We start from the raw sequence: 27,970 nt of genomic DNA on the forward strand, positions 1-27,970 counted from the left end.
CCCTCGGCCAGGCCTCAACGTCGCTACCATTCTAGATCTACAGCCTACCGAATTATGGAAACGAGCCCCGGGTGATGTCACCGACCTCCCCCTTTCTTATCGTTTTGATGTGTTGACTTTACAAGACTGGAAGTCCTCACCAGGGCCATCATGCCATGAGACGTGCCACGATAGCACAGATTGAACTCGCAACGTCGTCTATGGCCCCCGCATATCACTTTCCCCTCCACATCCTCCCCCTGTCTCTCAAGATACCCCAGCGACAACCGCACGGCAAAGCAGTGATGAGCAGGCCCTGGAGCCGGCGATAGGTTCCCGTCCGCGATCGTGTATGTTCTTGTTGGTCTCCGCAGTAGCATCAGCAGGCCAGCAGCAACAATGCCAGTCTAGAAGATTGGGGAGACCAGGAGCTCCACTCGAGCCGAGCTCGCAGATTGGAACATTTGAACTAACCGACGAAGGGGGAAGAGAGGGAGATTGTAACGTTGCTATCAGACGCGGGCCCGGATTTAACGTACCGACCGGCCACAACACATCTGCAAGGTACGCGTTGAAGCACTGTGATGCAATATCCGTTGCTCTGACGGGTAAAGGTTGTGCTATCCCGGTTGCTACCTTGCACAATCGTATACCTCTTCATTTCCTCTCCATCCCATGGATGCTAGGTTCCCCTCATCGGTTTTCGTCCAACATACCCCGCGCCTATGCATGGCCGTCGTGCCATGTCTGCTACCGCCGCCGGTGTTATCGATATGGAGATGCTTATATATCCCCATGATCCAATCGCATGGGAGTTCCTTTCCACCAACTCACCATCGTGACGGAGAAGTTGACATACCCCGACCTTCGCGATGCGCTTCACATTCATTCTCGTCTTTCTCGCCTTCAAGGCAGTGGCAGACTCCCTCCCCGGACTCCCGACGGTCCCTTACACGCCCACAGGCGGCACCCTCCCCTCCGCCTCCCTCACCAGGATCATCGTCTCCTCCGAGTTCGCGGAATTCGTCGACAACGCAGGCCAAACCCTCATCCCGCCGACTCTGCATTCTTTCGCCACTACCTTCGCCTCGGACCTCGCTTCTGTTGTGGGCCTTGACATCCCCGTCGAGCTCGGCGCTACTGCGGAGCAGGGATCGATATTCTTGACCCTCGGTGATGCGAGCCTCTACAGGGACGCTGCCGGTCGTGAGACTTCTGAGGGGTATTCGCTCAACGTCACGGTCGACGGCGTTTTGATCTCGGGCGCGAGTCCCTTGGGCGTTTGGTGGGGAACCCGGACCCTGCTGCAGCAACTGGTCCTCGACGGCGGGGAGGTGAAGTTGGGCTATGGGGTCGATAGCCCTGGATGGGGGATCCGGGGGATGATGGTAAGCATTTCCTTCTTTTTCCGGCCTCGGCCCGGCCTGGAGCCGGCGGATGCCCCTCCCAGCCGGCCCCGATTCTGGGGCCCGATTCCAGAGCCGGTCCGCTAATCAGCCACCGAAGCTCGACATCGCTCGCCACTACTACCCTCCCGACTTCCTCGTCGAAATGTGCGCCTACATGTCCTTCTTCAAGCAAAACACCTTTCAGCTGCACCTCAGCGACAACCTCTACAACAACGTCGCAATCTACTCCCGCGAGCGCTCTCTCTCACTCTACGCCGCCTTCAGGCTGCTGTCCGACGACCCGGCCCTCGAGGGCCTCAACAGGCGCGCCAACGAGTCCTACACCCGCGACGTCTTTGACGACATTCAGGCCCGCTGCGCCGCCCGGGGTGTTACTGTGCTGCCCGAGATCGAGGCGCCGGGTCATGCGCTGGTCATTACGCAGTGGAAACCCGAGCTCGGTTTGCAGAGCGATTTGAGCCTGTTGAACATTTCGAACCCGGAGACGATCCCCGTCGTCAAGAAGATCTGGGACACCTTTCTGCCGTGGTTCCACACCAAGACGGTGTCCATTGGGGCGGATGAATACGTAGATCCAACATTGAGCGAAGAGTAAGTCACCCGAGGATAGTCGCCCCAATTTCGAGGGATCTCACTCACACACAATGCAGGGCACTGGTTGGGGAATACACGCGTTTTGTCGACGAAATGAACGAGCACATCACGAGCACGTCCGGGAAGCACGTCCGCATCTGGGGAACGTTTGCGCCCTCGGTAGGCGGCAGCGTCAACAAGTCGATTTCGATCCAGCACTGGGCCAACTTCGAAGCCAACCCGCTCTATGATTTCGTCAACAACGGTTACGACGTGCTCAACTCGGGAGAGTACATCTACACAGTCGGGAAGTGGTCACAGTGGTACGGCTCTACATTGAGCCTCGACTTCATCTTTCACGGCTCGCCCGACGGATCAGCCTTTGCGCCCAACATATTTGATCGCGAAAACGCAACCAATAACGCCGCGAGGGACAGCCCTTCGCTGCTGGGGCATATTGCACCTCAGTGGAATGACTACGGCCCAAACGCAACGACGGTGACTGAGGGATATTACCAGTGGCGCGACGGATTGCCCGCGCTCGCGGACAAGCAGTGGGGAGGCGACGTCGCCGAGGCCGATTACCAAGGCTTGTTTGCTGCGCTGCAGCCTCTCGCGCCGGGCCAGAATCTTGATCGCAGAGTCGCGTCAAAGGGATCGACAATCTTGGAATACGACTTCAAGCAGGGACGCGGTAGCAATGGTACGGTCGAGGATCTGTCGGGGAATCAGTACCATGCGACGTCGACGTGTGCTGCGGGTGATGAAGGCGCCATTCTCACGCCCTCGTGCCGTATTACGACCCCGCTGAACCAAAAGGGGCGTAACTACACCCTCTCATTTTCCATCAAGCCCACGTCCGATGCCAAGGGGGCCATCTTCAGCGGTGGGGACAGCGGGCTCTGGTTCGGCAACGGGACAGTGAGCGCCGTCATGCTCTTCTCGGGGGAGAGCACGTACGCGCTCAACTACACGTTCCCCGTGGGGTCGTGGACGAACGTGAGCCTCATCGGCAGGGGCAGGCAGACGTTCCTGGACGTTGGGGCGGGCGAGCCCATGGAGTTCTTGACCGTCATGGGGTGGAACGGGGACCGGTTTGTGTGGGCGCCGATTGCAGTGGAGGCGCCGCTGGCAACGGTTGGTGGCAGCGGGTTTGAGGGCGTTATCGGTGGGATGAAGCTGGTTGACGATGCCTAGATTGGCCTTGTCGTGGTCCGACAGGCTCGTGTAGCTGTGGTTGCTCGCCCGGCTTCGGGATGCTATCCCGCTCGAAATATGCTGCTGTGTTGCGTTCCTTGGGGATGGGAATTCGATGTCATGCGGGACAGAGTCGACTGAGTCGTATGGTATGACATGGAAGTGATTACACACCGCATCGTGAGGCTTCAGTTTGGCCACGACCGCGACTTCATCTGTGACCCGACAATCGTCAGCTTAGTGATAGGACACTCATCAAGGGTCGGATGGTGCCAGAATGTTCTCTCACAAAAAGGGTGTCGTGGTGCGATGGTGCCTTTCGGGGCCGATCGTCGAAGTCGTCGTCCGATCCCCCGGATCATAGGTGGTGGTGGCATGGCCAGACCAGGTTGCTGATCGGGGCCCTTCGGGGTCTAGGGACTACAGGGACCCATAGGCAGAGGGTATCATTGTGTGTGCTTCGGGCGACGCAGGCGTCAGGAGGTGTGACCGTGGCCCCCTGGCAACGGCAACGGCAACGGATGCTCGCTGCAGGGATGGGCAACGGGCCAGGGGCTGAATCAGGGTCCATGAAGGGGTCCTGGTGAGGCAGTCCACCGCAGGCAGCCATTAAGCAGAAGGCTTTCGGACTTGATTCCTGCCCTTGAACCATGGTCGGCCTCAACCAGACGCCGCAGGCCAAATCTCCAAGGACCGCTGGGTGCCCACTCCCCCTCGGATAGACCTTTCTTTGTAATGCTGGGCATGGTGGGTTCTGTCGAAGAGTTCTGGCGAAGAGTTTTGGCAATGGGTTCTGGCCGAAGCTCTTCACGGTCCCCTGAGCAAAGGGGCTGTTGATGTCGGTGCCGAGTGGTTGAGATGGTGGATAAGACGAGATGATGATGAGTTGGGCTGATGATGAAGGATGATTTCAAGTCTTCGTCTCAATGTCGGCCAGATTGCGGGATGGATGTGCGGACTGGGGCGACGACGGAACTGCAGCGGGACGGATGGATGACCGATACGACACATGGACGGCCAAGAAGCTTCGGAGAAACAACCCAAGTCTCGTGTTGATTCCAGATGGAGGGCCGAAGAGAGGAGAAAGTGGAGGCCACCGCACGGCGGGGTAGAGACGGAGGGCGATGACGTCTACCACGTGTGCGATCCATCCGATCCCTTCGATCTTTGGGGAGCTTTGGATGGAGAAAAGGAAGCCGCGAGGTGAAGTGTCGGTCAGGTAGTCGCGATCGTGGTCGAGGTCGTCGTGGTCGCGAGATGACGGGAATTTGTTGGTGATGAAATGCAAAGCCGTTTCTGCCTGTCCAAAGCTGCAACTGAAACTTGGAGCACGGGAACACGCACGAAGGAAATTGATAGTAGGTACGTACTGAAAGCTGGGAAGTCAGTTTCCTCCTCTTTCCCTCTTTCTCTCTCCCTCTTTCTCTTTCCCTCTCTCTCCAATTCTCTCTCTCGTGAGTCTTGGGGTGTTGTTCTTGCCTTTGCTGCTGCTGCTGCTGCTGCTGCTGCTGCTGCTGTCGCAGTTGCTCTTGCCCGCTATATTCCAGCATTGCAACGGCCATGGTGTACACACAGTCTTCCGACACAGTGCCAAACGGGCATTAGTGTGGGGCGGTGCTCAGAGTTTACAAGGGCCCCGAAGTCAAAACAAGGGAAGGAGCGGGGCAGACCGAGTCAATTGCCCTGCTCTTTCTCATTCCTATTTGCATTGCCAGCTTCCTACTGCAGCATTTTGATCAGATTCCAAGTTTCCAACCGGCAGCTGCTCCCCCTTATCCTCTTCTCCGTCTCCGCCGTCCCACTGCTTCCTGCTTGTTCTTTTTGCTTAGCCCCTCTGTAGCTACGCATCCCTTAGTTAGGTACTATCTGTACTTTCCTTCCTCTACAGGTGGTACCTATCCCTTATAGTCGCAGTAAGCAAAACTGTACTCTACATCAGCTAAATATATACATATATATTTTGCACGTTTCTTATGTTGTTGTTGCGCTTGGTAATGTGTGTAAACGCAGGGATTCCCGCTGAAGAAGATGCTGTTTTCTAAGGAGGAAGATGGCAGCAGCCAGCAGAAGGCAGGATGGAGCGAGCAGGAAGGAGGAAAGAGCATACAAGATCCACGCATGCACTCACACTCACTCTCACGCACCTACCATGCTGCGACCTTGCGACTCTCCTGGTGTCCTACTGCTGTTTTCGTTTCTGTTAGGTACATCACGCATTGCGGTCCTTCCCGCAGTCAGCTGTGACCAATGTTTTCCTGCCCGCCTTGCAAAATAAAAAGGGCCATGGCTGAGGTGACCTACAGCACAGTGTAGATTGGCATGATAGGTAGGTACGCAAGGTAGGTAAACTTTGCCCGTACGTAGCTTTGGTATTGTACGTACCTTTGCCGTCTTTGCCATCATCACCATCATCACCGCCATTACCAACATCCCATCTTCCTCGTTACCATTGCCATCGTCATCGTCACAACAACCTCCGATTCCTCTCGATGCGCAAACCGCCCCATTACCCCTCAACAGGGGCCGACACTGGTTGGTTGGGTACTTCAGACTCGGGAGTCGGTCCGGTGGGGGTCAGTGTCACTTGGTACAGTGGTCAATCGGCTGGAAGGATCCAAACGCCCAATGGACCCCGGAGCTAGTCCCGTCATCGACTCTTCGCTGTGGTTGGCCCATCGCTCTTGTGGCCTGCGAGTCTCGGTCAGCTCCACGATGTTTGACGACGGTGGATGATGGCAGCGATGGGCGATGGACGACGACGGCGGCGGCGGCGGCGACGACAGAACAATAACAACATCAACATCAACAGTTGGCAGATGACGACCAATAGCTGTCTACGGTCAGCCAACGGCCATCAAACCATCCTCAACAATCCATGGCACACACACACACACACAAGCACGCACGTACCTCGAGCCGCTACTTGCGTTGCAACTCTGCCCGACTGACGAATGCGACCACGTCTGCGAATACACTTTGCCCACCGTCGTCGCAGACAACCTCGGATCTTGCCAGCGACTATTTGTACCTTGCTCTCTTGTTCTCTCTCGCCGACAGGGTCTGGCCTTACGCCACATGTCCCAAAGCATCTGTGCCCATGGGCCATGGCATGCCACCATATTCTCGCCTAGCTAGCCTCCGATCTCTTTCTCCGGGCGTCGACTCGCCAAACACCAGACTTGCTCTATCTCTCGCTACCTTGCCGATGTTCAAACACACAGAAACACCGCATTTTCACTGGTTTCCCATCCACGTGCTGTTGCGCTAAGGTCGTCTAGGCCCCTAGTGTAGAATATTCGCTCGAGTGAACCAGACCACTCCTGTTTGTCACACACGGCACATCGGTTTGGCATGCATCTGCAGTCGAGGGCCACCCCAGACAATTAAACACGCACACTACGCCGCCGAGTCCGGCACGAAATGTCACCAGAATATTGCCTTCAAGTTGCAGAAAGACAAAACTACACGCTTCCTCGTCGGCCGCTAACCTCTAATGCATGTCGGAAATTCCGAGCGTCACACACCCAGGCAAAACGAAGACAAATGGGCAAATGAGAGAATGAGAGAAAGAGACGGGGAGACAGAGAGGAAAGAGAGACAGAGCCCATTCCCACCAGCGCGGCGCACCTCAACATCCACATGACGACCCACGGAATGACTGGACTACGCCTGAACTCCCTGGTTCACTCAAGGGTTGCAATGGCCAATCTCCAAACTGCCCAAAGAACCGGTTTCCCATCGAGGCAAGGATGTGCGCCGCCTTGGCCTGGGCCCTGCAAGCCCACGAACCCTCTCCTTCTCCCAGGCTTGCTAGGCACCCTCTCTCGACCGACTGTCCTTGCACTAGTTTAGTGTGCGCCTTCGGTCGACGCTTGCTGCCGCGAGACCGCCCGCCAGCCAAAATGTTCTCGTCCCTCCCTCCCACTGCATCATACACCCCTCCCCACCCCCCAGCCGTCTTGAACAACGGCCATCCCGGCTGCTGGGATCCCTGTTTTGCCTCAGCGGGGAGGGGCGGCATTTCAGACAAGCCCGCCGCCTCACCCTCGGTGCATGCTCTGGCTCCTTGATCAGGACCTGAACCTGGACCTAATAATTCTCATCATTGTGACCCTGATTCTGATCTCCATGTTGGTCTTGATTTTGAACTGGCCTGATCAGATCTGAACTGGCCTGACATACTCTTTCTCTATCTTCCTCTTTCTCTCTCTCTCTTTCTCCCCCGACGACGTCGTTGACAACGGGCCTGTGACAATAACAGCAACAACAACAACAACATCAAAACTACATCAATCAGTCTCTTTCTTGACCTCTGTTTCCCGTCGTCCCAGAGCAAACCAGGCCGGCAGATCATGGGCACGACGACCTGTATCATCCCACTCCAAGACGACCTGCATGAAGTATGAACAAGATACCTGAAGGTACCCGTGAATGGGAGACATTCAAGTATGTATTCCCTACGCGACCCTGGGTCCGCCCGAAGCTCAGAGGTCGAGGACCTGGTGGCTGACAAACTTTGGTAAACCAAGATATGATTCTTTCCATATCCCCAGCGCCGTCTTCAACAACCCCGACCGACCAATACCCATTTCCTCTATCTCTTCGTCCACCGACACAGGCCTCACGGCATTCGCGCAGCTGGGCGCCTTGCGACTAAACGCCTCGCGAGCTCTGATCTCCCTGTTCGATCGCCAACACCAATATGTGGTCGCCGAAGCCACCCGCTCCATGCCACTGTCGCCGAATACCAAGTACCCGACGCAAAACCACCTCTGGCTCTGTGGGACGGCCATCCCTCGTACGTTCGGAATATGCGAGCATGTGCTGGTAGGAGCAACCCAAGACCAAGAGACACCCAGCACGCGACTCCAGACGGCGCCCTCCTATGAGAGTGAGCTTCCCGTGTCCGTGGTCCCGGATCTCGCAGCCGACCGGCGATTCTGCAATCGTCCGTACATCAATGCGGCCCCATACAACCGCTTTTATGCGGGCGTCCCCATTCGATCTCCCAAAGGCATCAACATTGGTGTATACTGCATTTTCGATGACCGTCCGCGCTCCGGGCTCGATGCCGACTCGGTACAGTTCCTGCGGGACATGTCACGGACAATCATGGATTATCTGCATGCCAGGCGCGTCACCGAAAGCTACCGCCGTAGCGAGCGTATGGTCCAGGGCCTGGGCAACTTCATTGAGGGGAGAGACGACCCCGTTCCGACGGCAGGACCTACCCCGCGGCCGTCCCCGAATGGCTTCGATCCTACTGGGGTTACAGTATCGCGTCCTGAGACCGACCCGCCATCGCCCACATCCTCCGAAGCCGCCGCCCCCGTCCGGCCGAGCATCCACCCAATCATCCCGGAACCGATGGAGTCTCCCACAAAGGTCGACTCGAGCGACTCTATGGAAACCACTGCAACGACAGCCACGGTGGCGACGACGACTTCGAGCACGGCCCCGCCAGATCCGCACCTATCGGCAACCGTCAAGATATTTTCGCGGGCGGCTAATGTCATCAGGAAGGCTCTCGAGGTAGACGGCGCTCTTTTCCTAGATGCCAGCATCGGGTCGTTCGGCGGGCTGGTGACGGGGCCGCGGAGGCCGAGCGAGGTGGCTGATCGCAATTTCTCGAGCAGTGAAGACAGCCTCTCGGAACGGTCCGAGGATGCTAACGACAGATGGTGCAAGAGCTTTGGGGGTTCTTCGATCATGGACGACGTTGCCAACAGGTCGAACGTGCCCCAGGTTGGCCGGGTGACGTTGCGCGAGAGGTTCTTGAGGAGGTTGCTGAAGAGGTACCCCAACGGAAAGGTCTTCAGCTTCGACGAAACGGGGAACTGGCTCGCTGCCGACTACGAGAGCGATGATGCCGACGTTACGCCGACGGAAGAGACCGAACAGCCCCTGACGCGACCCGAGAACAAGGCGGCCCATTCATACTTCACAAAGAGGAACGAGGCAAGGACCATCATCGACGTCTTCCCGGGCGCGAGGAGTGTGGCGGTGGTTCCGTTGTCGGATCCGTCGAAAGAGCGATGCTTTGCCGGGGGGTTTGTCTGGAGCAAGAGCGCGACCCGGATCCTCACGCCAGCCGCAGACCTACCCTTCATACGAGCGTTCGGAATGGTCACCATGTCCGAGGTCATTCGGCTCGACGCCATTCTGGCAGATAGGGCGAAGACGGACATTCTGGGATCGTTGAGCCACGAGCTCCGGTCGCCGCTGCACGGGGTCGTCGCCGCCGCGGAGCTCCTCCATGATACCCAGCTAGATGCTTTCCAGGTCGACGTCATCCACACCATCGAGATATCGGGCAAGACGCTGCTCGATACTATTGATCATGTAGGCGCCACCCCCCCTATCATTCTCTCGCACGCTTTGCTCTGGCTGCACACGCTGACACTATACAAAAACAATGTAGCTGCTGGACTATAGCAAAGTCAACACGTTCCTGCGAGCGTCCAAGTCCCAGCGCAGGAACAACGGACCAGGACGCGGTTTGCGACCAGAACAGTCGGCATCCATCGAGTCGGGCATGATGACGCTAGTGTCGGATGTACATCTCGACCTCCTCGTGGAGGAAGTCATCGAGAGCGTCTTCATCGGCTACAGCTTCCACCACATGGTCGCATCTTCGCTGGCTCGCCATGGTTCCTCGGGCCCACCCACGCCGGCCCAGGAGAAGTTGGACGCCATCGCCACGTCGGATGGTCTGGGCCACAGGCGAAGCAGCTCGGAAAGCCCACCTGCCAGCCTCAAGGACGTCAAGATCCTCGTCGACATTGACCCGGAGTCCTCGTGGGTATTCCACACCAACCCGGGTGCCATCCGTCGCATCGTCATGAACCTGTTCGGAAACGCACTCAAGTACACGTCCAAGGGGTTCATCAAGGTGCAGCTGAGACAGGATGAAGTGGTGCACAAGTCGTCTAGGTCGGCGTCGATGGTTGTGCTCACCGTGACTGACTCGGGCAAGGGCATCAGCGAGGAGTTCCTTCACACCAAGCTCTTTACCCCCTTTTCCCAGGAAGACGCCCTTGCGCCGGGCACGGGTCTCGGCCTGAGCCTCGTACGGCAAATCGTCACGGGTCTCGGCGGAACAATCAGCGTGAGAAGCCAAGTCGGCCACGGAACGAGCATCACGGTTTCGATGCCGCTTGTGCTATCGCGCAAGGCCAGCAGCCGAGGAAGGAAGTTTTCGGCCGACCTGCAAACGTTGGCCGGCACTCAACTGTCGGTTCAGGGATTCAGCAGGGGTTTTGATGAATCGGAAGAGCTTCGCGCCGGCGGGCTCGATCTTCCCGTGGAGAGTCTGCCCTTCAAGTGGATGGACGTCAAGATCAACCAGGACAGCCAGGACTCGGCCGTTGCGGACCTGGTGGTTTGCAGCGAGGAAGCGTTCAAGGGTCTCGGTCTGTCAGAGACGGGAGGTGTCGAGAAACCGCTTGTCGTGGTCTGCGGCAACGCCGAAGCCGCACAAAAGCTCGCCACATCATACAGACGCTCTCTTCGCCACGAGGCTGTCATGGAGTTCATCGCCCAGCCGTGAGTCACCCGCTCTTCCCCTCCCTTCCCTTCTCTCTTTCTCTCTCTCTCTCTCTCTCTCTCTCTCTCTCTCTCTCTCTCTCTCTCTCTTGCGCGCGCGACTTTGCTGCCCAAGCTAACCAACCCAGTACCGGACCTAGGAAAGTCGCGAAGGCGCTGGCCTGTGCCCTTGATCGGTGGAAGCAGCGCCAGTTGGTCAAATCGGCGGTGGTTAGCCCGCTGTCGGACGCGTTCCCGGCGCCGGCCCCAAGCCCACGTGCGTTGAAGTCGGAGGCGCTGGCAATGAGGCCCAGAGCGCAGTCGGAGACGGTCAAGATGGTGAGAGTGGCCTCGCCTCCTCCGGACATGGTGTCGCAGTCGCCGGGCGATAGTTGGATCGCCAACACAACAGACTCCAATAACTTCACCTTGACACTCCCATTCCGGCCGGCGGCGTCGGTGGTGGCGCCCTCAATGTCGACGGCTTCGGCCAGGGGCACCATGGGCTCGGGTGCCTCACCCTCCTCAGCGGCCATCAAGCCGCCCTCGGAGTTCCTCTTGGTGGATGATAATGCCATCAATCTCAAGGTGCGCCCTTTTCTTCCTTTAGTGGAATGACAGTGCAAGATGCTGACAAATGGACAGATTCTCTCGGCATATATGAAAAGGCTTCACAAGCGGAGCGCAACAGCTTCCAACGGGCTCGAGGCTCTACAAGCCTACACATCCCATCCGGAGAGGTTTTGCTGCATCCTCATAGGTACGTCAACGCGCGCGCGTGTGACTCTTTTGATAATTGTCGAATGGCGATTTTGACACGTCGCGCAGATATAACGATGCCCGTCATGGACGGACTAGAAGCTACAAGGCGGATCAGAGAGTTTGAGCGAGCACGCAACCTACCGCCCGTGATCGTGATTGCCATCACGAGCTTGGGGTCAGTGGGTGCGCGGCAGGAGGGGTTTGCGAGCGGGATGGACCTCTTCCTGACGCGGCCGGTGACCATGACGGAGCTGGTCAAGATTCTGAAGCAGCGAAAACTGGTGGACGAGACGGTAGAGAAGGAGGTGTTGCCGAAATGATTATTGAGGAGGTGGGGGGGTTTCCCAAGGGGCGGGTGTGTTCGAGGGATGGAATGGTACGGGGCGGCACTCTGGCTGCGAACGTGGGCTATCTGTGTTTTTATGTTGTTGTTGTTGTTGTTTTGGTCACAGTTTCGCAAGGCGTTTGTGGTGGGATACGGCTGAACTTGGTCCCCAGTCAGGGAGGACCTAGAAGCGATTCAAAAGAGAAACAAAAGGAGTGTTTCCACCTGGAAGGCGTTGAGGAAGAGACGGGACGGGACGCGATGTCTTGGGATGAAGGACACGGCGGCGCCATGCGAAGGGAAGGTAAGAAAGCAAACAGCACAGACGACCTAGTTACCCAGATCCGTAGTCACTCTTGTAAATGCAGAAGTCGGCACAATGGCTGTCAGGGTTCGGTTTGGAAGGCAATCAAAGTCCTGTGTGATTTCGTCTGGCATGTCCACTCTGGTCTGGACTCGCCGGATGGCCCCGGGATGAGGGTGGGGAGAGCATCGCCAACGGGGTTTGGACTCTGGCTCGAGTCCTTCAACTAGACGATGTGGGTGAGTATTAAACACGGTGACATGGAGGATAACATTGCGACGCCTGGAACTGGAATCCGGGAGACTGGAAGTGGTTGCAGGACTACCTAGTTAGAGTAGAGCAATAGAGACTGCAAAGGTCACAAGTCAAGGGGATGGCGTAGGTTTCGCGACCATGGAGAGAGTTTTGGAGACGGTCATTCCTCTCGAGTCTTCTTCGACATCCTGTCTCGGCTACTGGAGAGGTGACGACGGACGGGTTTGATCGGAAGGGGCCGATGGGCTGTGGATGTGTCGAGGGCGGGAATTCGCGAGAACAGGGGGTGAAAGGAGAGGGGGAAAGGGGGGACTGATGGCGGCGTGGGCAGTGAGTGGACCTCGGCTTTTGCCCGGCATTCTGGGGCGCCGTCGTCCAGATTCAACACAGGCGATGAATGGAAGACATTGATAATCGAGTTTGGAAGGGGGGGAAGGGCATGTGGCTGAAAGGATAGAGAGAGAGAGAGAGAGAGTGTGTGTGTGTGTGTGTGTGTATGTGTGAGTTGTATGTATGTGTGTGTTGAACAAGGCTTACGGGCATTCATTCACGATATTTGCAGTTGATGGAAGAAGGGCCGAAGGAAGTCTTATTGATAGGAAGTCTTCCATGCCTGATTGTCAGGGGGAGGGGGCGACTGCTGATAAGAGATGTGAGTGAGAATCGGAATGGGTGTGAGAGCGAGCGTGAGCGTGAGCGTGAGCGAGTGTGGGTGAGTGAGTGGCCCACGATGGGTCCGTCGTTATCTTTGGTCAGGGGCACACCGGTCATCCATAATCGGGCTGTCCCCGCTGGATGATACGGGGGGGCTCGCTCAGTGTTTTTGCGGGGTTTTAATATTGAACATTGGACATCGCAAGCCACATTCGAAACGGCATGGGCTGAAGGCGTCGATGACACGGCGATGTCAAAACCAACTCACACCTGTACTCAAAAGAAGAGGAGGAGGAGGAGAAGGGGGGTTCGGCATGGGTCGATGGCTGCTAGGTCTCTAGACCACGCGAGGCGAGCACGACGACAGGCCCCGGTTGGTCGAACCGCGTCCTCGGGCTGACCGGCCTGACCTGAGCACATTGAAGAATAGGCCCAGAGGTAGGTTACCGGGGGGGTTGTCAATCCGACGACACTGATAAGATGCTGCGGTGGCTCCCCCTCTCCTCTTCCCTCTGTTTCTGTGTTGGGACGAGCTGAGATGAGGCGGGTAAGGGTCGTGATAGGACGAGATAGCCATGGCATGCCGTACCCGCGCTACACCCCCTTTTCTCTCTCCCATGGTTCCGGTAGATGTGATTGTAGATAGATATCTGGTTGGTCTGGCCGGGCAGTCTCGCGAGTCCAATCTCACGCGGGGGCACACGAGCAACAGCCACACACACACCACACAACACACCACACAACACACCACAACCATGCAGCGCGGTCCCCCAGGATGCCAAGATGCCCCGACCCAATGCGATCGTCGTCGACCTGCTGCACCGCACGTTCCATTGCAGTAGGGCCGGATGTTGGGGTAAGAGGGGCGTCGCATCCCCTTTCCAGAGGGAGAAGACCATAGACCGTGGATAACAGGCTGGAAGAGGGAGGAGAAGGAGGGGAGGAGGCGGGAATGACATCACGGGCGTGTGAAATAAGCCTTTTTGGACTCGGAGGATCATGGAGGGGGGGGGGAGGAAGGGCGGCAGGGCAAGACTGGATTAACCGCGCTCTAGGCTGCGTTTCCCTGTATCCGATCACACGACGACTAGGGGGGCAAGCAAGCTAGAAGGTTTCACGAACATGGCGGACCGCGTTTATCAGTTCAAGGTTGTTGAATGGGTTTGCGTTTCCCAGTTCCGGACCTGGACGGTTCGACATATACCATGGCATGTATGAGCCATGCATGCGTGGCAGGTTCCGTGGTTTGATAGTACAGGCAGGGGAGCCAGCCGAGTTTCTAGTTCGCGAGACAACTTCCGGAAGGGCAGAGGCCAGAGACACGACACAGAGAGACACCGCCACTGATATCGGCTCCCGGCCGAGGCCTACGCTGACGACAACAAAGCCGTCGCGGTAAAAGAAAGACATGATTCAGGATAGCCCCCGGGGGTGGACCTTGGGTGTCGTCTTGACTGATACGCACGAACCAGGCGCGGGCGACGTTGCCACCCCCCCTCCCCCTCGGATAAACCTGTCACGGTCATCAATCATCAAACCAGGCCAAGATAGAGAGAGAGATAATCGCGGTCCCGTCCCCGTAAGGAGGAGGAAAGATGGTGGGTTGGGTTGGGTTGGGTTGGGGTCAGTATGTGTGTATCTCTGCTCTGGTATGCTCTACGTAACTATGCCCGGCCCAATCTGGTTCACCTCGCCCTCCCCCCCCGGTCCTCCACAAGTCCACAGAGCCCACATGTTCCCACTCGTTCCCTTTTCTAACTTGGGAACCCGGGCTCCGCAGATAAAGAGAGCCCAACGCAGGAGAGCATGGGGAGAGACGCACGAGACGCAGGAACACGGCTGGGTTGAAGGGCAACTTGCCGGACGAACACACACACACACACACATTGCACACACATACATAGTTCACTCCTGAACTTGACTGCCTTACTTACTACTCGGTATGTCTATGCGGTTCGGTTAGAGACGCGGACAAACCAACGGGCCTCGAACGGCGAGGACGGCGAGGGGGCGGCGGACGGCGGATGACGGGCGACTGACCTGACCTGAACTGACCCGGCCGCCCATCCTCCCTCCACTGATCCATGCGCTGCCGCATCAGCCATCTCGGCCAGTTTCCACTTTCTCTCCTCACTTCCGTCAGGTCCTTGCGGGGCGTGGGGGAAGAAGCGGATTCGACGGATCGGTCTGGGAAGAAGAGATTGGCTGTCTTTGGGCTTGTCCTTTCATTGTCTCTCCCTCTCTGAGTGTGTATGTGCCTCTGTCCGTCTCTCCGAGTTCCTCCCTCTCTTCTGAGTAAGGCCCCGTGTTTCCTCGTCTCTTGGTCGTCCCTATCCGGTGTATCCATGCCATGCTACGCCATGCTATGCCATGCAACTGCCCCCCCCCTCCCCGGTCCTCAACCCCGGCACCAGACCCCGATCTCGTCCGGGTTGCATTGGGGCGTAACCGCGCTTTCTGTGTCATTTGAATGTGTGTGCCTCGATGCCACTTGCTGCGCTGGCCACTGCCGGAGAGACTAGCTTGAACCCGACCTGCCCACACCCCCTGTCCCCCCCCCCGGGGGACGCCAACATGATTAGTTTGACAGGCCCTCCTCGCCATTGTTGCTCAAGTTCGAAGCTGAGCTGCTACTACTAAAGAATGGCCTAGTTCCCCCCCATCTCCCCTCCGCCTCGATACACCTCACGCGCTTCTCCAAGTCGCGGTTGTTTTTTTATTTTATTTATTGTTACGTGATTCCTTTCTTTACAATAGGTGTATCCGTACTCTCTCTCCCCTTTCTAATACTCCTCACTCATCTGCTCCCCCGCACAAACGGGCCTCCTTGGTGAAGAATAAGGTCCCAGACGCATCGCGACGTCACCGCCACGTTGAACCGGTTCTAGCCTTTGTGTGTTTTCGTCACCAATTACGGTCAAAGGCTATACGGCGCGAAAAAAAAACTTCCAATCGACAAGCCACCACCCCCCCGGATCCGGATCGAGTTGTCACCAACCGAACGATCGATATATATATATATATATATACGTTTACACAAAACACAACTCGCATCTCACAACTCGCAACGACAACGACGACAGACCACCTAAACCTCCACCATGGATGAAGCCCTCCCCCGCGGATCCGCCGACCAGGCCCTCGCCCGCCTCGGCTACAAGGGCGAGCTGCCGCGCAACCTCTCGATGCTCTCCATCCTCGGCCTCTCCTTCGCCATCATGGCCGTGCCCTTCGGCCTCAGCACGACCATGTACATCACCCTGACCAACGGCCAGGCCGTCACCGTCCTCTGGGGCTGGGTCCTCGTCTCCGCCATCTCGCTCTGCATCGCCGCCTCCCTCGCCGAGATCTGCGCCGTCTACCCGACCGCCGGCGGCGTCTACTACTGGTCCGCCATGCTGGCCCCGGCCGGCTGGGCGCCCCTCGTCAGCTTCGTCGACGGCTGGCTCACCCTCGTCGGCAACTGGACCGTCACCCTGAGCATCAACTTCAGCGGCGCCCAGCTGATCCTGAGCGCCATCAGCATCTTCAACGAGGACTTCGTCGCCAACGAGTGGCAGACGGTGCTGTGCTTCTGGGCCGTCATGCTCGTCTGCGCCTCGGTGAACGCCTTTGGGTCGCGCTACCTGGATCTGATCAACAAGGTGAGTTCTTGATGATGATCCGTCATGTTCAAGAGGAAATCCCCATAGTTCCTCAAGACAATTACTGACTGACATGTCTCAGGTCTGCATTTACTGGACCGGCGCCTCGGTCCTCATCATCATGGTCACCATCCTCGTCATGGCGCCGAGCAAGCGATCCGCCGAGTTCGTCTTCACTCACTACGACGCCTCTGAGAGCGGATGGCCCTCGGGCTGGTCCTTCTTCGTCGGCCTCCTCCAAGGTAAGCATTCCTCTCTCCATCTCGCTCGTCTTCATGTAGACAGGCTCACTGACTTACCCGACCAGCCGCCTACACCCTCACCGGCTACGGCATGGTCGCCTCCATGTGCGAGGAGGTCCAGAACCCCGAGCGCGAGGTGCCCCGCGCCATCGTCCTCTCCGTCGCCGCCGCCGGCGTCACGGGCGTCATCTACCTCATCCCCATCCTCTTCGTCCTCCCCGACATCCGCATGCTCCTCGACGTCGCCAACTCTCAACCCATCGGCCTCCTCTTCAAGACCGTCACCGGCTCCGCCGCCGGCGGCTTCGGCCTGCTCTTCCTCATCCTCGGCATCCTCATGTTCGCCGGCATCGGCGCCCTCACCGCCGCCTCGCGCTGCACCTACGCCTTCGCCCGCGACGGCGCCATCCCGGGCTACAAGCTCTGGGCCCGCGTCAACCACAAGCTCGACATGCCCCTCTGGGCCCTCGGCCTGTCGACCGGCGTCGACTGCATCCTCGGCTGCATCTACTTCGGCTCCAGCGCCGCCTTCAACTCCTTCACCGGCGTCGCCACCATCTGCCTGTCGACGAGCTACGGCGTGCCCGTCCTCGTCAACCTCATGCAGCGCCGCCGCGCCGTCGCCAACTCGCCCTACCCGCTCGGCCGCTTCGGCACCGTCATCAACTGCATCTGCATCGTCTGGATCTGCTTCGCCGTCATCATCTTCTGCATGCCCGTCAGCCTGCCCGTCGACGCCTCGTCCATGAACTACGCCTCCGTCGTCTTCGCCGGCTTCGCCTTCATCGCCATCGTCTGGTACTTTGCCTACGCCCGCAAGAACTTCACCGGCCCGCCCGTCGCCAAGGAGGAGTTCCAGCCCGGCCCGGACGGCGTCATGGAGGGCAAGATCCCGGGAGGGGCCCTCGACTCGGAGACGACGGCGAGTACGGAGAAGAAGTAGTGGTGGTGGATGCTTGTCGGCGCGATCCTTTTGGTTTTCGTTGTTCTTTTTGGTGTGGTTCCAAAGTGTGTTATTTAGAAGCATTGTGATACCATGTGGCATACATCGAGAGTTTGCCCAGCGTTGGAAAAAGGGCTCGGGTTGCGTCTGCGGGTATACGTTACGCATCAGTACAACCGGCCTTACTGCTCAATTTTCGATTATATCTACTTCCCATGCATGATTCCTCATTGTTTCGGATTGGTTGTGACCATTTGTGTTGAGTACATCAACTAATGCTGTACGACTACATAAGGGAAGAAAGGAGAGGCAATAAACGTTGCAGCTGCGATGAGAATGGCTGCGTATCAAGGGTCACATAAAACCCAGTTTCTGTCCCAAACCGCCCTGAGGATGAATATGGCGCAACAAACACGCGCACACTATTGACCAAAAGGCATCTCAGTTGGACAAAATCCTGTCATCCATAGCCTCGATGATTCATCAATCCATGCAACAAAGAGATCGCATACGACTGACTGCGCGACCGGGTAAGGGTTGGTATCAGTTTCATCCGCGTAACTTGTGCGACGAACTGCTGCCGCCCCAGGCAGCGATATGATGTTAAGACCGTTCCAAGTGATCCATCTCGTTTCCTCGTCAAACCCGTATCCATGCCATTGTGGGTAATCAAACACTTCAGGGTCCGAATCTCGCCTCACCTTGACTTTCGCCACCGAGTCGGGAACACGAAAGGATCCGCGTTCGGTGAGGATTGATCGACCGTCCGGAGAGAAAGCGACACAGTCCAGAAGGTATTTGATTTCTATGGCATAGACACATTGACGCCGTGGCATCGACCAAACTCTTATCGAATTCTTGTTGGAGGGTGTGTGCTCGACTGTAACAATACGGGAAAGATCATTTGAAAGCGCCATGACGATGATGTTGGAATCTGTTTCCCAATATTCGCCAAGGACATATATATCGTAATCGTCAACCAACACGCCGACTTTATATCCGGTCATAACTGGCCAGATTGCGAAAGATGTTGATCTGAAATCAGGAGAGACTGTTGTTGCATAATGCAAGTCTTTAATGGTCCAAACGTAGTCTATGCCTGGGTTCATTGTGGACACAATACTTTCCATCATACTTCTCATGTAATGTGGCCAAGACGCGTTGTAAACGGACAGCGGGTCATGATTTGCCGTCGCTCTTATATTCGAAAGACCCGCCGAAGGAGCTTGATACTCTGGCTCAAGCTGAGACTGTGCCGTTTCCGTATTCCATCGGCATCTCTCTTTATTATCCATGCCAAGCCCGGCAATCAGCTCAAAGTGGAACGAAGAGGTCGAAGAGGTCGAAGATGTTGCAAGTTGTTCTCGGTATGAGTCTGCTTCAGGCGATGAAGTGCGCTGAGAGTCCCGAGCCCTCCACAACCCACAACCATTCTCGTCCAACATGAACATGTGGTCAAAATCTGGAGAGAACTCAACAAACCTTGAATCAGGCTTTAATGAGTGACGGGAGTTCCGAACCGAGTGACCGGTTCTTGTCGACCATAGTTTGATGGTGTCGTCTTTGCCCACTGAAATCAGAAGATGCTCGGGCATCTTTCGATGAACAGAGCAGGAGCTGACATTGCTGGCCTCACCTCTCGACTGAACTCCGTCGACTGGGTCAGAGCTCCATTTTTCCAACATTGCCATAGACCAGGTATGGATGGTGTTATCGCTGGAGTGGACCAAGAACTTTCCATCGCGAGAGAATACAAGGTCTCGCCCAGGCCAATCATCTGGCCAGTCCTTGTTATTGAACGGGTATTCAAGAGTCCGATAGTGACAACCGGTGTCTAAAAACCTAATGATCTGCCTTCCTTTCTTTGTCTCGTATGTCAAATACTTGTAGTCGGGAGAAACGCATACGACAGAAGGCAAATGCTCTTCGTCCTCGAAGTGGCACCTGGCCAAACTTTGACCTGTACCAACATCCAAAATGCTGAGAACTTTTCCTTCGCATTCCCAAGCGGATGGTACAAGCGAGGATGAGTTTAAGACTACCAGTCCATTCCCTGGTATGTAGGGCTTATTGCGTTGGATCGTACGAACGAGGTGACCAGTGGTCGTATCCCAGACGCAGGTTTTATCGTCTCCGGAGAAAATTGCTGCCACGTATCGAGAGTCTGCTGAAAACCCAACGTAATCAAGAGAATTTTCAGCGATGCTGTTGGCTGGCGACAATAGCAATCGAAGTCGTTCCCCAGTCGATATGGACCACAGAGCAACGGTACCAGCCCCGTGCGCCGAGGCGAACATGTCTCCTTCCAGGGACGCGTCGATGTGGTACACATACCTGTCTGTAGTGGTAACGATCCGTTCAAGTGATCCGCACTCTGTTTTATAGATGTGGAAACCTATTTTATCAAATGTTGAGATCAAGTGTTTCGAGTCTCCTGAGAAGGAAAGCGATGTGACGGAATCCAACTGACCCCGTCCGTTCTTATCTCTTGCTGTGTCGAGAAAAATCCTGTGCAAAGGTTCGCCGGTCGACATTGACCAAATCTGAATCATGTTGTAATTGTACCCGCCTGCGACTAGACTCGAATCGGGAGAAACAGCCAGAGACGAAATCTCCAACGCCTTATGGTCTAATTCGGGGTCGCTCTCTGGAATCATTGAGCGTATCAGAGGGACCAGGAGGTCTCGTGCGATGTTTGGAAAGCGATGCATTTTGGGATGCAATCATGAAACGTCTGCCGTACTATGCTTGCCGTTGGTGAGAATGACAGCGCGGACCAGTACAACTGTAAGGGGTATTGGGAAAAAGTCGAAATGTGGTTGAGAACGAAAGAGTCTGAATCCTCGAGAAAGTTGAACACCTCACGGGAAGTGGGCTTCCGAGATTTCTTAGCGAACCACTCAACACTATCGTCAACTGATTCTTCACGTACCTCAACTACTCTCACCAATCTGTCGGCTAAATCAATTGCTTTGCCCGCTTGGCCCAGGATGCTGAGAGCCTCGAACCAGTGGATGAGATGAACTTTGATAAACTGGTGGAAGTCGTCGTTGTCTTTCAATTTCATTTTGGCTTGCTCCAGATGATGCACAAGATGCGTACAAGCGTATCGTACATGTGTTGGGAACTGTGTTTGAATCACCTGCTGGGACAGTCCAGAACGGCGATCTCCTGGTTTCATGCCGCACATATTGTACCGCAGTGGCTGCCTGTTAGAAAGCAGGTCTAAGCATCCGAGAGCAATTTGCTGATGTGCCGCGGTACACTCAATGGCAAAGTCCTCTGCCCCCGATCCGAGGAGGAACTCGCGGAACGACAAGTGAAAGAGTGAGACTGGCGAGTTTGGGCTCCGAGGGACGTCGATCACCGAACTCAGAAGACCCAAAACGCGCTCAACCTCTCTCTCTTCAACGCCTACTAAGCCTGCTATCGATACGATGGATAGAGACTCCTCGAGGAGGATGATTGTGCCAAAAATCCGTCGAAACCGGAGTAGCATCCGTCCCTTCTCGAGGCCCGTTCGACCGTCTCTAAACTGCCGTAGAGCCGGGAGGTATGTCGGTCCGAGTTTGTCGTTCACACCACTCTCTTTCGAAGCCCGGAGCAGAGTTGAGAGCTGTTGGTCCGGATCTCCGTAGTGATGGTCTCGGATTAAACGACACGCGGTCGCGGCAAAAATGAATAAGGGGTTTGTCATATGGACCAGAGCTTCGAGGTTCTCGTCTCCAGGCCAGTCGACGCTCAGGTGCCGGGAAGAGCACTCGGGATATCTCGCGTTCCACACTTTCTTGATCTGTGCCAGCTCGTCCCGGAGATAAACGCCGATGTCGTGCGATATAGTATCCTGGGATACCCTGTGAAGCTGGATCTCCTCATGAAGACCTTTGGTTCGGTCAAAAGCGTAGTGGATAGCAAGTTCTGGTCTGCTTGTGACGAACACCTTGATGTCGTAGCCTTTGCACTTGACAAGTTTTGCGAGAAGAGGCACAACCGTTTCGATGTCCTTCTCAGCCGAGCACTCGTCGAGGGCATCTAGGACCAGCAGCATCTTTGGCTTTCCACGCTGCCCAGTGCGGGCCTTGTGGAGCGGATCGAGAACGAGCTTGCTGAACTGCTCTCTGGTGCTTTTGGACGAGATGTTGTCTGTTTTCTTGATCGCTTCCAGCACGAAAGGCAACAGCTCCTGTCGGTGACTGACGAGCTGTCTGGCGATTGTGCTGAAGAGCAACGACGCTCTGCTGCGATCCATCTCACCCCGTTTGAAGAAGAAAGAAGCCGCGAGCATGTGCATGTCGTCAAACTTCCTGGCCACCGTTCGAGCAATGGTTGACTTTCCGGTACCGGCCATCCCGCTCAGCCAGTACATTCGTGGACCATCAGCGTCGCTTGCCCAGCGCTCAATCTCGTGTATGATGTCGATTCTTGTTTCCGGGTGGCATGTCGGGTCGTGTTCGTTGTGATGCGTATCGTATTCGGCGCCGGCGGCGACGGATAACTCGCCGAGGATGGCATGGTCGACCCGAGTCTTGATCTCAGAAACGCTTTGCTTGACATTTTCCACTGGGCTCGTCAGAAAACGCCTGGTTCAACCTTTTGGAAGCTTCAGTCTCAGATCTACTTACATAGAGAGAGGACCTGAGGAATCTCGAGAATCCTTCTCTCATGCTCAAGCCTGCTCTCCTGAAGCCGACATACCAACGCTTTCGCGTACGCTGCCGCCGCCATGGCGGCGTAGCCTTGCCACTGCTTGTTCTTGTGGGTATCCGAATAGTCGCAAATCCCCCTGATGACCAAGCAGGGGAAATGGTTCACCAAGCCGGCGGCTTCCATCTCGAAGCAGAGCACGTTCTTCTCCGCGGCTAGGGCGTCTCTCTTGCAAGGGTCTTTCATCACCTGGTTCGCAGACGCGATCAGTCCGTAGTGTATGACTGGACCCTCTCCCTCGTCGCGTTTCGGTCGCTTCACGACATCTTCCGGACCATACTCGGTTAGCGTCTTGTCCGCATCATAGGCGACCTCGCTGCGAAACAGCATGTCCGATTCGGGGTCTGGTCGGCCGTATTTCTGTTTCAGAGACTTGCTTCTCAGAGCTTTATCGATATCGTCTCCGAGCCAGTTGCCTTTGATTTCGATGTCGCTAATCAGACTGTTGAGGGCGGTCATGAGGGCAGTTGGCGATTTGTTCAGGAAACCCGTGGTACGGAACCTGCCACTGTGGAGAGACTTGCCAAAATCGTACTGAAATACGCCGCCATGGCCGTCTCCCGGAGAGCTGACGACGATGTCGCCTAGCCTGATATCGTTCTTGGTGCTGGGAGCCCCCCCGCCGACACCAACCATCAGACCGACCTTGACATTCTCGAATGTGTGCAGCATGTCCCGCGCGACGGTCGCCGCCGAGTTCAGGCCGTATTCGCCATGCGGAAGGACGGCGATCACAACGTTGTGCTTTCCGATGCGTCCCAACTTGTACGAGTTGCTGTCGTGTTTCGAAACGGAGACTGGATATTCGTGTTCTTCGTCGAGAAACAGCCGGGCTGCGACGAACTCGGGAACGATGGCGCATATCCAGCCGATTGTGTAGAGCAATGGGTCAGACATGCTGTTCGCTCCCAAGATGCGGCCGTCAGGTGTTCATACTAGGAGTGTGGGTGCAACACGGTGTATCTGTGTTGTAAGATCTGAGTAGGCTGGGCGTTATGATGAAGTCCGGCGAGCACGAGGAGACTGTTGAAGGCAATACGCGAACAGATGGTGGATGAGAAGAGGGGAAATCAGCTTTATAAGTCTATGGCTCTGGATCCATAACACTCCCATGCTGGCTTTTGCTGCCTTTGATGTCAGTCCCCCCGTCCCTGGCAATGATTTCTTATGTTGTGCATTCCACTTTCCTACGTTGCCAGTCTTGCAATCAACTGGCCGAAACTCCCTTTGGGCCTTGTTGTCTCTAGTTCTTGCGTCAGTCTCACAGGAGTTTCTTTCAATTCTTGTGCAAGTCATACTTCAGCAATTTGTCCAAGTTCCAACAAAGCAGCTCAACGCGGAAGTTGTCAAAGGTGAAATTTTGACATTGAAAAGAAAAAAGATTTCAATAAGACAGGAGCGATTCATCATGCGTGGACTTTTGATTGTACAACTGCTGCTGTAAGAGCTCAAGACCCTCGTCAGACTTTGCAACTGTTAGGTGGCCTGGGATTGGAGCACCTATGACCGGTCCGGCTTTATCAAGCCGTACTTGGTGAACTCGGAAGGCCGGTATCGGGGTTTGATCCGGCCCGGGCCGGTCGCCCCACTTTGGGGATTGGCCGTCATGTGCAGAGCTACCTGTTGGAATGTCGTGATCCGAAGGATTGACTCATCTTACAATACCATCCTGGGTGAGTCACCAGCTCCCCTTCGGCATCATCGAATTGTTTTTGTATAACCTGGCACTTGTTCCAGAAACTTGGCAGTTTCTAAACGACAATTCGCATCACTGCAGCGTCAAAGGACAATGGATCTTCCTGTCGGCCCTCCCGTCCCCTCCGGCCCGGCAACATCGCCGGCGCGTACCCCGCTCCTCGGGCGGTACACGGCGCTTGTCCCGCTCGAGACATCGCACTCGGAAATCCTCTTCAAGCATCTTGGACGCGAGGAGAACGCCCATCTCTGGACGTACCTGTTCCACGAGCCGTTTCTCGAGTACGAGCAGTTCAAGGCCACCATCGGCGAATGGAGCGCCTCCGCGGACCCCCTGTTCTTCGCCGTCCTGTCCGGCCCCGCGTCGGACCCGGCATCCGAGCCGGTGGGGATCATGTCGTACTTGTCCATCGTGCCGGACCACAGGCGGATCGAGATCGGGTTCATCGTCTTTGGCGAGCAGCTCAAGCAGACGCGGGCTGCGACCGAGGCGCAGTACCTCCTGATGAAGAATGCCTTTGAAGAATTGGGCAACTTTCGGCTGGAGTGGAAGGCCAACCACCTCAACAAGGCAAGCCGGGCGGCCGCCGAGCGTCTTGGCTACGTGTTTGAGGGTGTCTTCAGGTAAGAAGTTACTGGTTTGTGCGAAGGGCGGAGTGGGACATTTGCTGATGTTTGACAGAAAACACCTGGTCATCAAGGGCAGACGCAGAGATACGGTCTGGCTCAGCATTACCGATGAGGAGTGGCCGACCGTCAAGGGCGGGCTCGAAGCTTGGTTGAGCGCGGACAACTTTGACGAGAACGGCAAACAGCGAAAGGGGCTGAAACAATGCAGGGAGGCATTTGAGGCGGCAGGCAAGTCATAACTGGAGATATCGTCGTCTTGGAGAAGAGAAAATCGTTTTGGTGGGAGTCATATTTTAGAAGGGATTTGGTCGCTCGCACGTCACCCCGGCCGAGGTGTTTGGTTGTGAAGACGCATGTGAGACGTAAACTGAACTATGAAGCCAACGCATACATACAGACCATCCAGCAACTATCAAGGAACAAAACAAGCGGATATGCACACAGCACCTGCTCCAGTCTCGACCACTCGCCCCCAATACCACCGAAAAGCCGTTGACGGAAATGCGTCACGTCCGAAGCGGCCGGATCTTGGCTCTGATGATCTTGCAGCTCCCCCGCATTCTGAACACTGCCTAAGACTGGACGAACGATCGATCATCGGCAGTTGCGGGGATTCAGGCTAAATAGCAAGAATCCTCCGAATAGTGACCGCCGGCTCCCACAGCATCCCGTCACTTCGGAAAAGCGCCGTCTCGCCGCCCCGTGATCTCTTCCCCGGTCTCCGACGGTTACGAGAAGCATCCTGCAAGTGGACGCTGACGGGACGGACATGTCGTGATGCAGGTTTTCCACCGACGCTGCGGGGTCGAACCGGCGTTTCGGGCTTGAAGGCATTCTTCTAAAGCCTTTAAATGAGGAGGACGTCGTCCGATAGCTTCGGTCAGGCATGGATGGTTGTCGACATCATCAGAAGCCTCTTCACAGGCTCTTCAAGATGAGATTTGGACTCATCGTCTCCGCCGTCGCCCTCTTCGGAGTCGGCCAGGCGCAAAACTCCACCTTCCAGAACCCCATCATCAGCGGCTTCAACCCGGACCCGAGCTGCGTCTTCGTGCCGGAGCTCAACAACACCTTCTTCTGCGCGACGTCGAGCTTCCTCGCCTTCCCCGGCCTCCCCGTCCACGCCAGCAGAGACCTCGTGCACTGGAAGCACGTCTCCAACGCCTTCGGCCGCGCCGACCAGCTCCCGGGGCTGGCCTTCCTGCCCAAGGCCACCAGCGGCATCTACGCGCCGACGCTGCGCTTCCACGAGGGCGTCTTCTACCTCCTCTGCACGCTCGTCAACCAGCAGCTGCCCAGGACCAACGACAGCCGCTGGGACAACTTCGTCCTCACCTCGACGGACCCCTACAGCTCCGACGCCTGGTCCGACCCCGTGCACTTCAGCTTCCCCGGCTTCGACCCGTCGCCCTTCTGGGACGACGACGGCAAGACGTACGTCTCGGGCGCCCACACGGCCGCCTACTACCCAGGGATCATGCACGCGCCGCTCGACCTGGAGACGGGCGAGATCGGGGACATCGTCATGCCCTGGAACGGCACCGGCGGGCGCTCGCCCGAGGCCCCTCACATCTGGAAGCGCGACGGGTACTACTACCTCCTCCTCGCCGAGGGCGGCACGCGAGAGAACCACATGGTGACCATGGCGCGGTCGAGGAGCCTCGAAGGCCCCTACGATCCGGCGCCGGCGAACCCGCTTCTCACTTCGGCCAACGACACGAGCTCCTACTTCCAGGCCGTCGGCCACGCCGACCTCTTCCAGGACGCCGCCGGCCAGTGGTGGGCTGTCGCCCTCGCAGTCCGCGCCGGCGGCTCCTACGGCCAGGACCCGGGCGCCTACTTCGGCAACCTGCCCATGGGCCGCGAGACGGTCCTCACCCCCGTGACCTGGGACGAGGGCGAGTTCCCCGTCTTCACGCCCGTCACCGGCGACGTCTCCGGCTGGCCGCTCCCGCCCGAAGCCATCCCCGAGGAAGGAGAAGGCCAGCTCAGCGACGCGGACGACGTCGTCACCTTCGCCCCGGGCACCGGACTCCCCATCCACTTCATCCACTGGCGCCTCCCCAAGGCGCGGAACTACGCCGTCTCGCCCCCGGGCCACTGGAACACGCTGGCCCTCAAGTCATCGGTCCTCAACCTCACGGCCTTCGACGCCGACTTCGCCCTCGGCCGCGGCCAGACCTTTGTCGGGCGGCGCATGGCCCACTCGCTCTTCCGGTTCCGCGTCGACGTCGACTGGGCCGGGTCCCTGACCAAGGAGGACATGGAGGTCGGCGTGTCCATCATCCAGGACCAGGCCCAGCACTTCGACCTCGGCATCGTCGCGCTCAAGGCCGGCGGGGACAACGGCGGCGGAGACCTCCGGCCGCATCTGCGGTTCCGCGGCATCTCGGAGACGCCGTACCGGGCGACGGAGAGCCCGCCGAACGAGGTGTTCCCGCTGCCCGACGGCTGGGCCGGGAAGAAGCTCTCTCTGCAGATTGAGGCGGTCAACAGCACCCATTTTGCCTTCTCGGCCGGCCTCGCTGGCCCGGCGGAGGAGTCTGAGCTGAGGGTCTTTGGTCACTGCAAGGGGACCGAGTTGGTTCCTTACTACTCTGGTGAGTCATGTTGTTCCTGTGTAATGCGTAGGTGGGTGTATGTGGTTGTCGGATGGCTAACGAGATGCAGGTGTCGCGGTTGGCGTCTACGCGACTTCCAACGGGAAGCATGGCGAACAGGCGTTCGAGACGTACATATCCAACTGGAGGTACACGGGCATCAGACAGCTGAGGAGTCAGGAAGACGTTGATGACGCTGATGGCGCAGCATGAGGCTTGGGATACGGAGTATGCAGTGTGTCTGTGCCTGGGACGGAGAGGACCCTTCAACTGAGACGTTTTATTTCAACCAGCATAATGGTTTGCCACAATCGAGCCGTGATGTAATGCCAACAAATTGTGTTCATGAGCCCGAGGTTGGAAAGACGCTCTGTCAATACGCTTTATGTACAACCGGGGAACTCGGGCTAGAGCTTTTCGTCCCTAAAAGCAGGTCAAGATGCAAAGCCATACGCCCTGGCAAAGTTGCCCATTTCTCCCAGTTTGGGAAACATGTTCATGCCTTCGGTCTACAAAACCACGAATGCGAT

The 27,970-nt window shown here is 56.8% G+C and overlaps 8 protein-coding genes across 8 annotated transcripts; 5 read left to right on the top strand and 3 right to left on the bottom strand.

The window, feature by feature from the left end:
- Positions 1 to 851: 851 nt before the first annotated feature.
- CH63R_13203 (Glycosyl hydrolase family 20) lies at positions 852 to 3,158 on the top strand (the record flags this gene model as incomplete). Its single annotated transcript, XM_018308177.1, has 3 exons — positions 852 to 1,367; positions 1,486 to 1,979; positions 2,039 to 3,158. 3 exons carry the CDS (start codon positions 852 to 854, stop codon positions 3,156 to 3,158), a joined length of 2,130 nt encoding a protein of 709 aa, XP_018152594.1.
- Positions 3,159 to 4,068: 910 nt separating this feature from the next.
- CH63R_13204 (uncharacterized protein) lies at positions 4,069 to 4,720 on the bottom strand (the record flags this gene model as incomplete). The annotated part of the gene is made up of 2 exons (XM_018308178.1): positions 4,069 to 4,458; positions 4,529 to 4,720. 2 exons carry the CDS (start codon positions 4,718 to 4,720, stop codon positions 4,069 to 4,071), a joined length of 582 nt encoding a protein of 193 aa, XP_018152595.1.
- Positions 4,721 to 5,704: 984 nt separating this feature from the next.
- CH63R_13205 (uncharacterized protein) lies at positions 5,705 to 6,264 on the bottom strand (the record flags this gene model as incomplete). Its single annotated transcript, XM_018308179.1, has 2 exons — positions 5,705 to 5,988; positions 6,069 to 6,264. 2 exons carry the CDS (start codon positions 6,262 to 6,264, stop codon positions 5,705 to 5,707), a joined length of 480 nt encoding a protein of 159 aa, XP_018152596.1.
- A 1,296-nt stretch (positions 6,265 to 7,560) lies between these two features.
- Positions 7,561 to 11,764, top strand: CH63R_13206 (Hsp90-like protein; the record flags this gene model as incomplete). The annotated part of the gene is made up of 6 exons (XM_018308180.1): positions 7,561 to 7,604; positions 7,688 to 9,500; positions 9,580 to 10,703; positions 10,832 to 11,270; positions 11,328 to 11,442; positions 11,511 to 11,764. The coding sequence occupies 6 exons, from the start codon at positions 7,561 to 7,563 to the stop codon at positions 11,762 to 11,764; spliced, it is 3,789 nt and encodes a 1,262-aa protein (XP_018152597.1).
- Positions 11,765 to 16,083: 4,319 nt separating this feature from the next.
- Positions 16,084 to 17,811, top strand: CH63R_13207 (Amino acid permease; the record flags this gene model as incomplete). The annotated part of the gene is made up of 3 exons (XM_018308181.1): positions 16,084 to 16,626; positions 16,709 to 16,868; positions 16,934 to 17,811. The coding sequence occupies 3 exons, from the start codon at positions 16,084 to 16,086 to the stop codon at positions 17,809 to 17,811; spliced, it is 1,581 nt and encodes a 526-aa protein (XP_018152598.1).
- Positions 17,812 to 20,769: 2,958 nt separating this feature from the next.
- CH63R_13208 (Pfs domain-containing protein) lies at positions 20,770 to 23,412 on the bottom strand (the record flags this gene model as incomplete). The annotated part of the gene is made up of 3 exons (XM_018308182.1): positions 20,770 to 20,845; positions 21,000 to 22,371; positions 22,434 to 23,412. 3 exons carry the CDS (start codon positions 23,410 to 23,412, stop codon positions 20,770 to 20,772), a joined length of 2,427 nt encoding a protein of 808 aa, XP_018152599.1.
- Positions 23,413 to 24,304: 892 nt separating this feature from the next.
- CH63R_13209 (Acetyltransferase) lies at positions 24,305 to 25,079 on the top strand (the record flags this gene model as incomplete). Its single annotated transcript, XM_018308183.1, has 2 exons — positions 24,305 to 24,834; positions 24,893 to 25,079. The coding sequence occupies 2 exons, from the start codon at positions 24,305 to 24,307 to the stop codon at positions 25,077 to 25,079; spliced, it is 717 nt and encodes a 238-aa protein (XP_018152600.1).
- Positions 25,080 to 25,726: 647 nt separating this feature from the next.
- CH63R_13210 (Beta-xylosidase) lies at positions 25,727 to 27,653 on the top strand (the record flags this gene model as incomplete). The annotated part of the gene is made up of 2 exons (XM_018308184.1): positions 25,727 to 27,440; positions 27,511 to 27,653. 2 exons carry the CDS (start codon positions 25,727 to 25,729, stop codon positions 27,651 to 27,653), a joined length of 1,857 nt encoding a protein of 618 aa, XP_018152601.1.
- Positions 27,654 to 27,970: the final 317 nt, after the last annotated feature.

This window comes from Colletotrichum higginsianum, chromosome 9 (assembly GCF_001672515.1).
Source record: "Colletotrichum higginsianum IMI 349063 chromosome 9, whole genome shotgun sequence".
NCBI classification, from domain to species: domain Eukaryota; kingdom Fungi; phylum Ascomycota; class Sordariomycetes; order Glomerellales; family Glomerellaceae; genus Colletotrichum; species Colletotrichum higginsianum.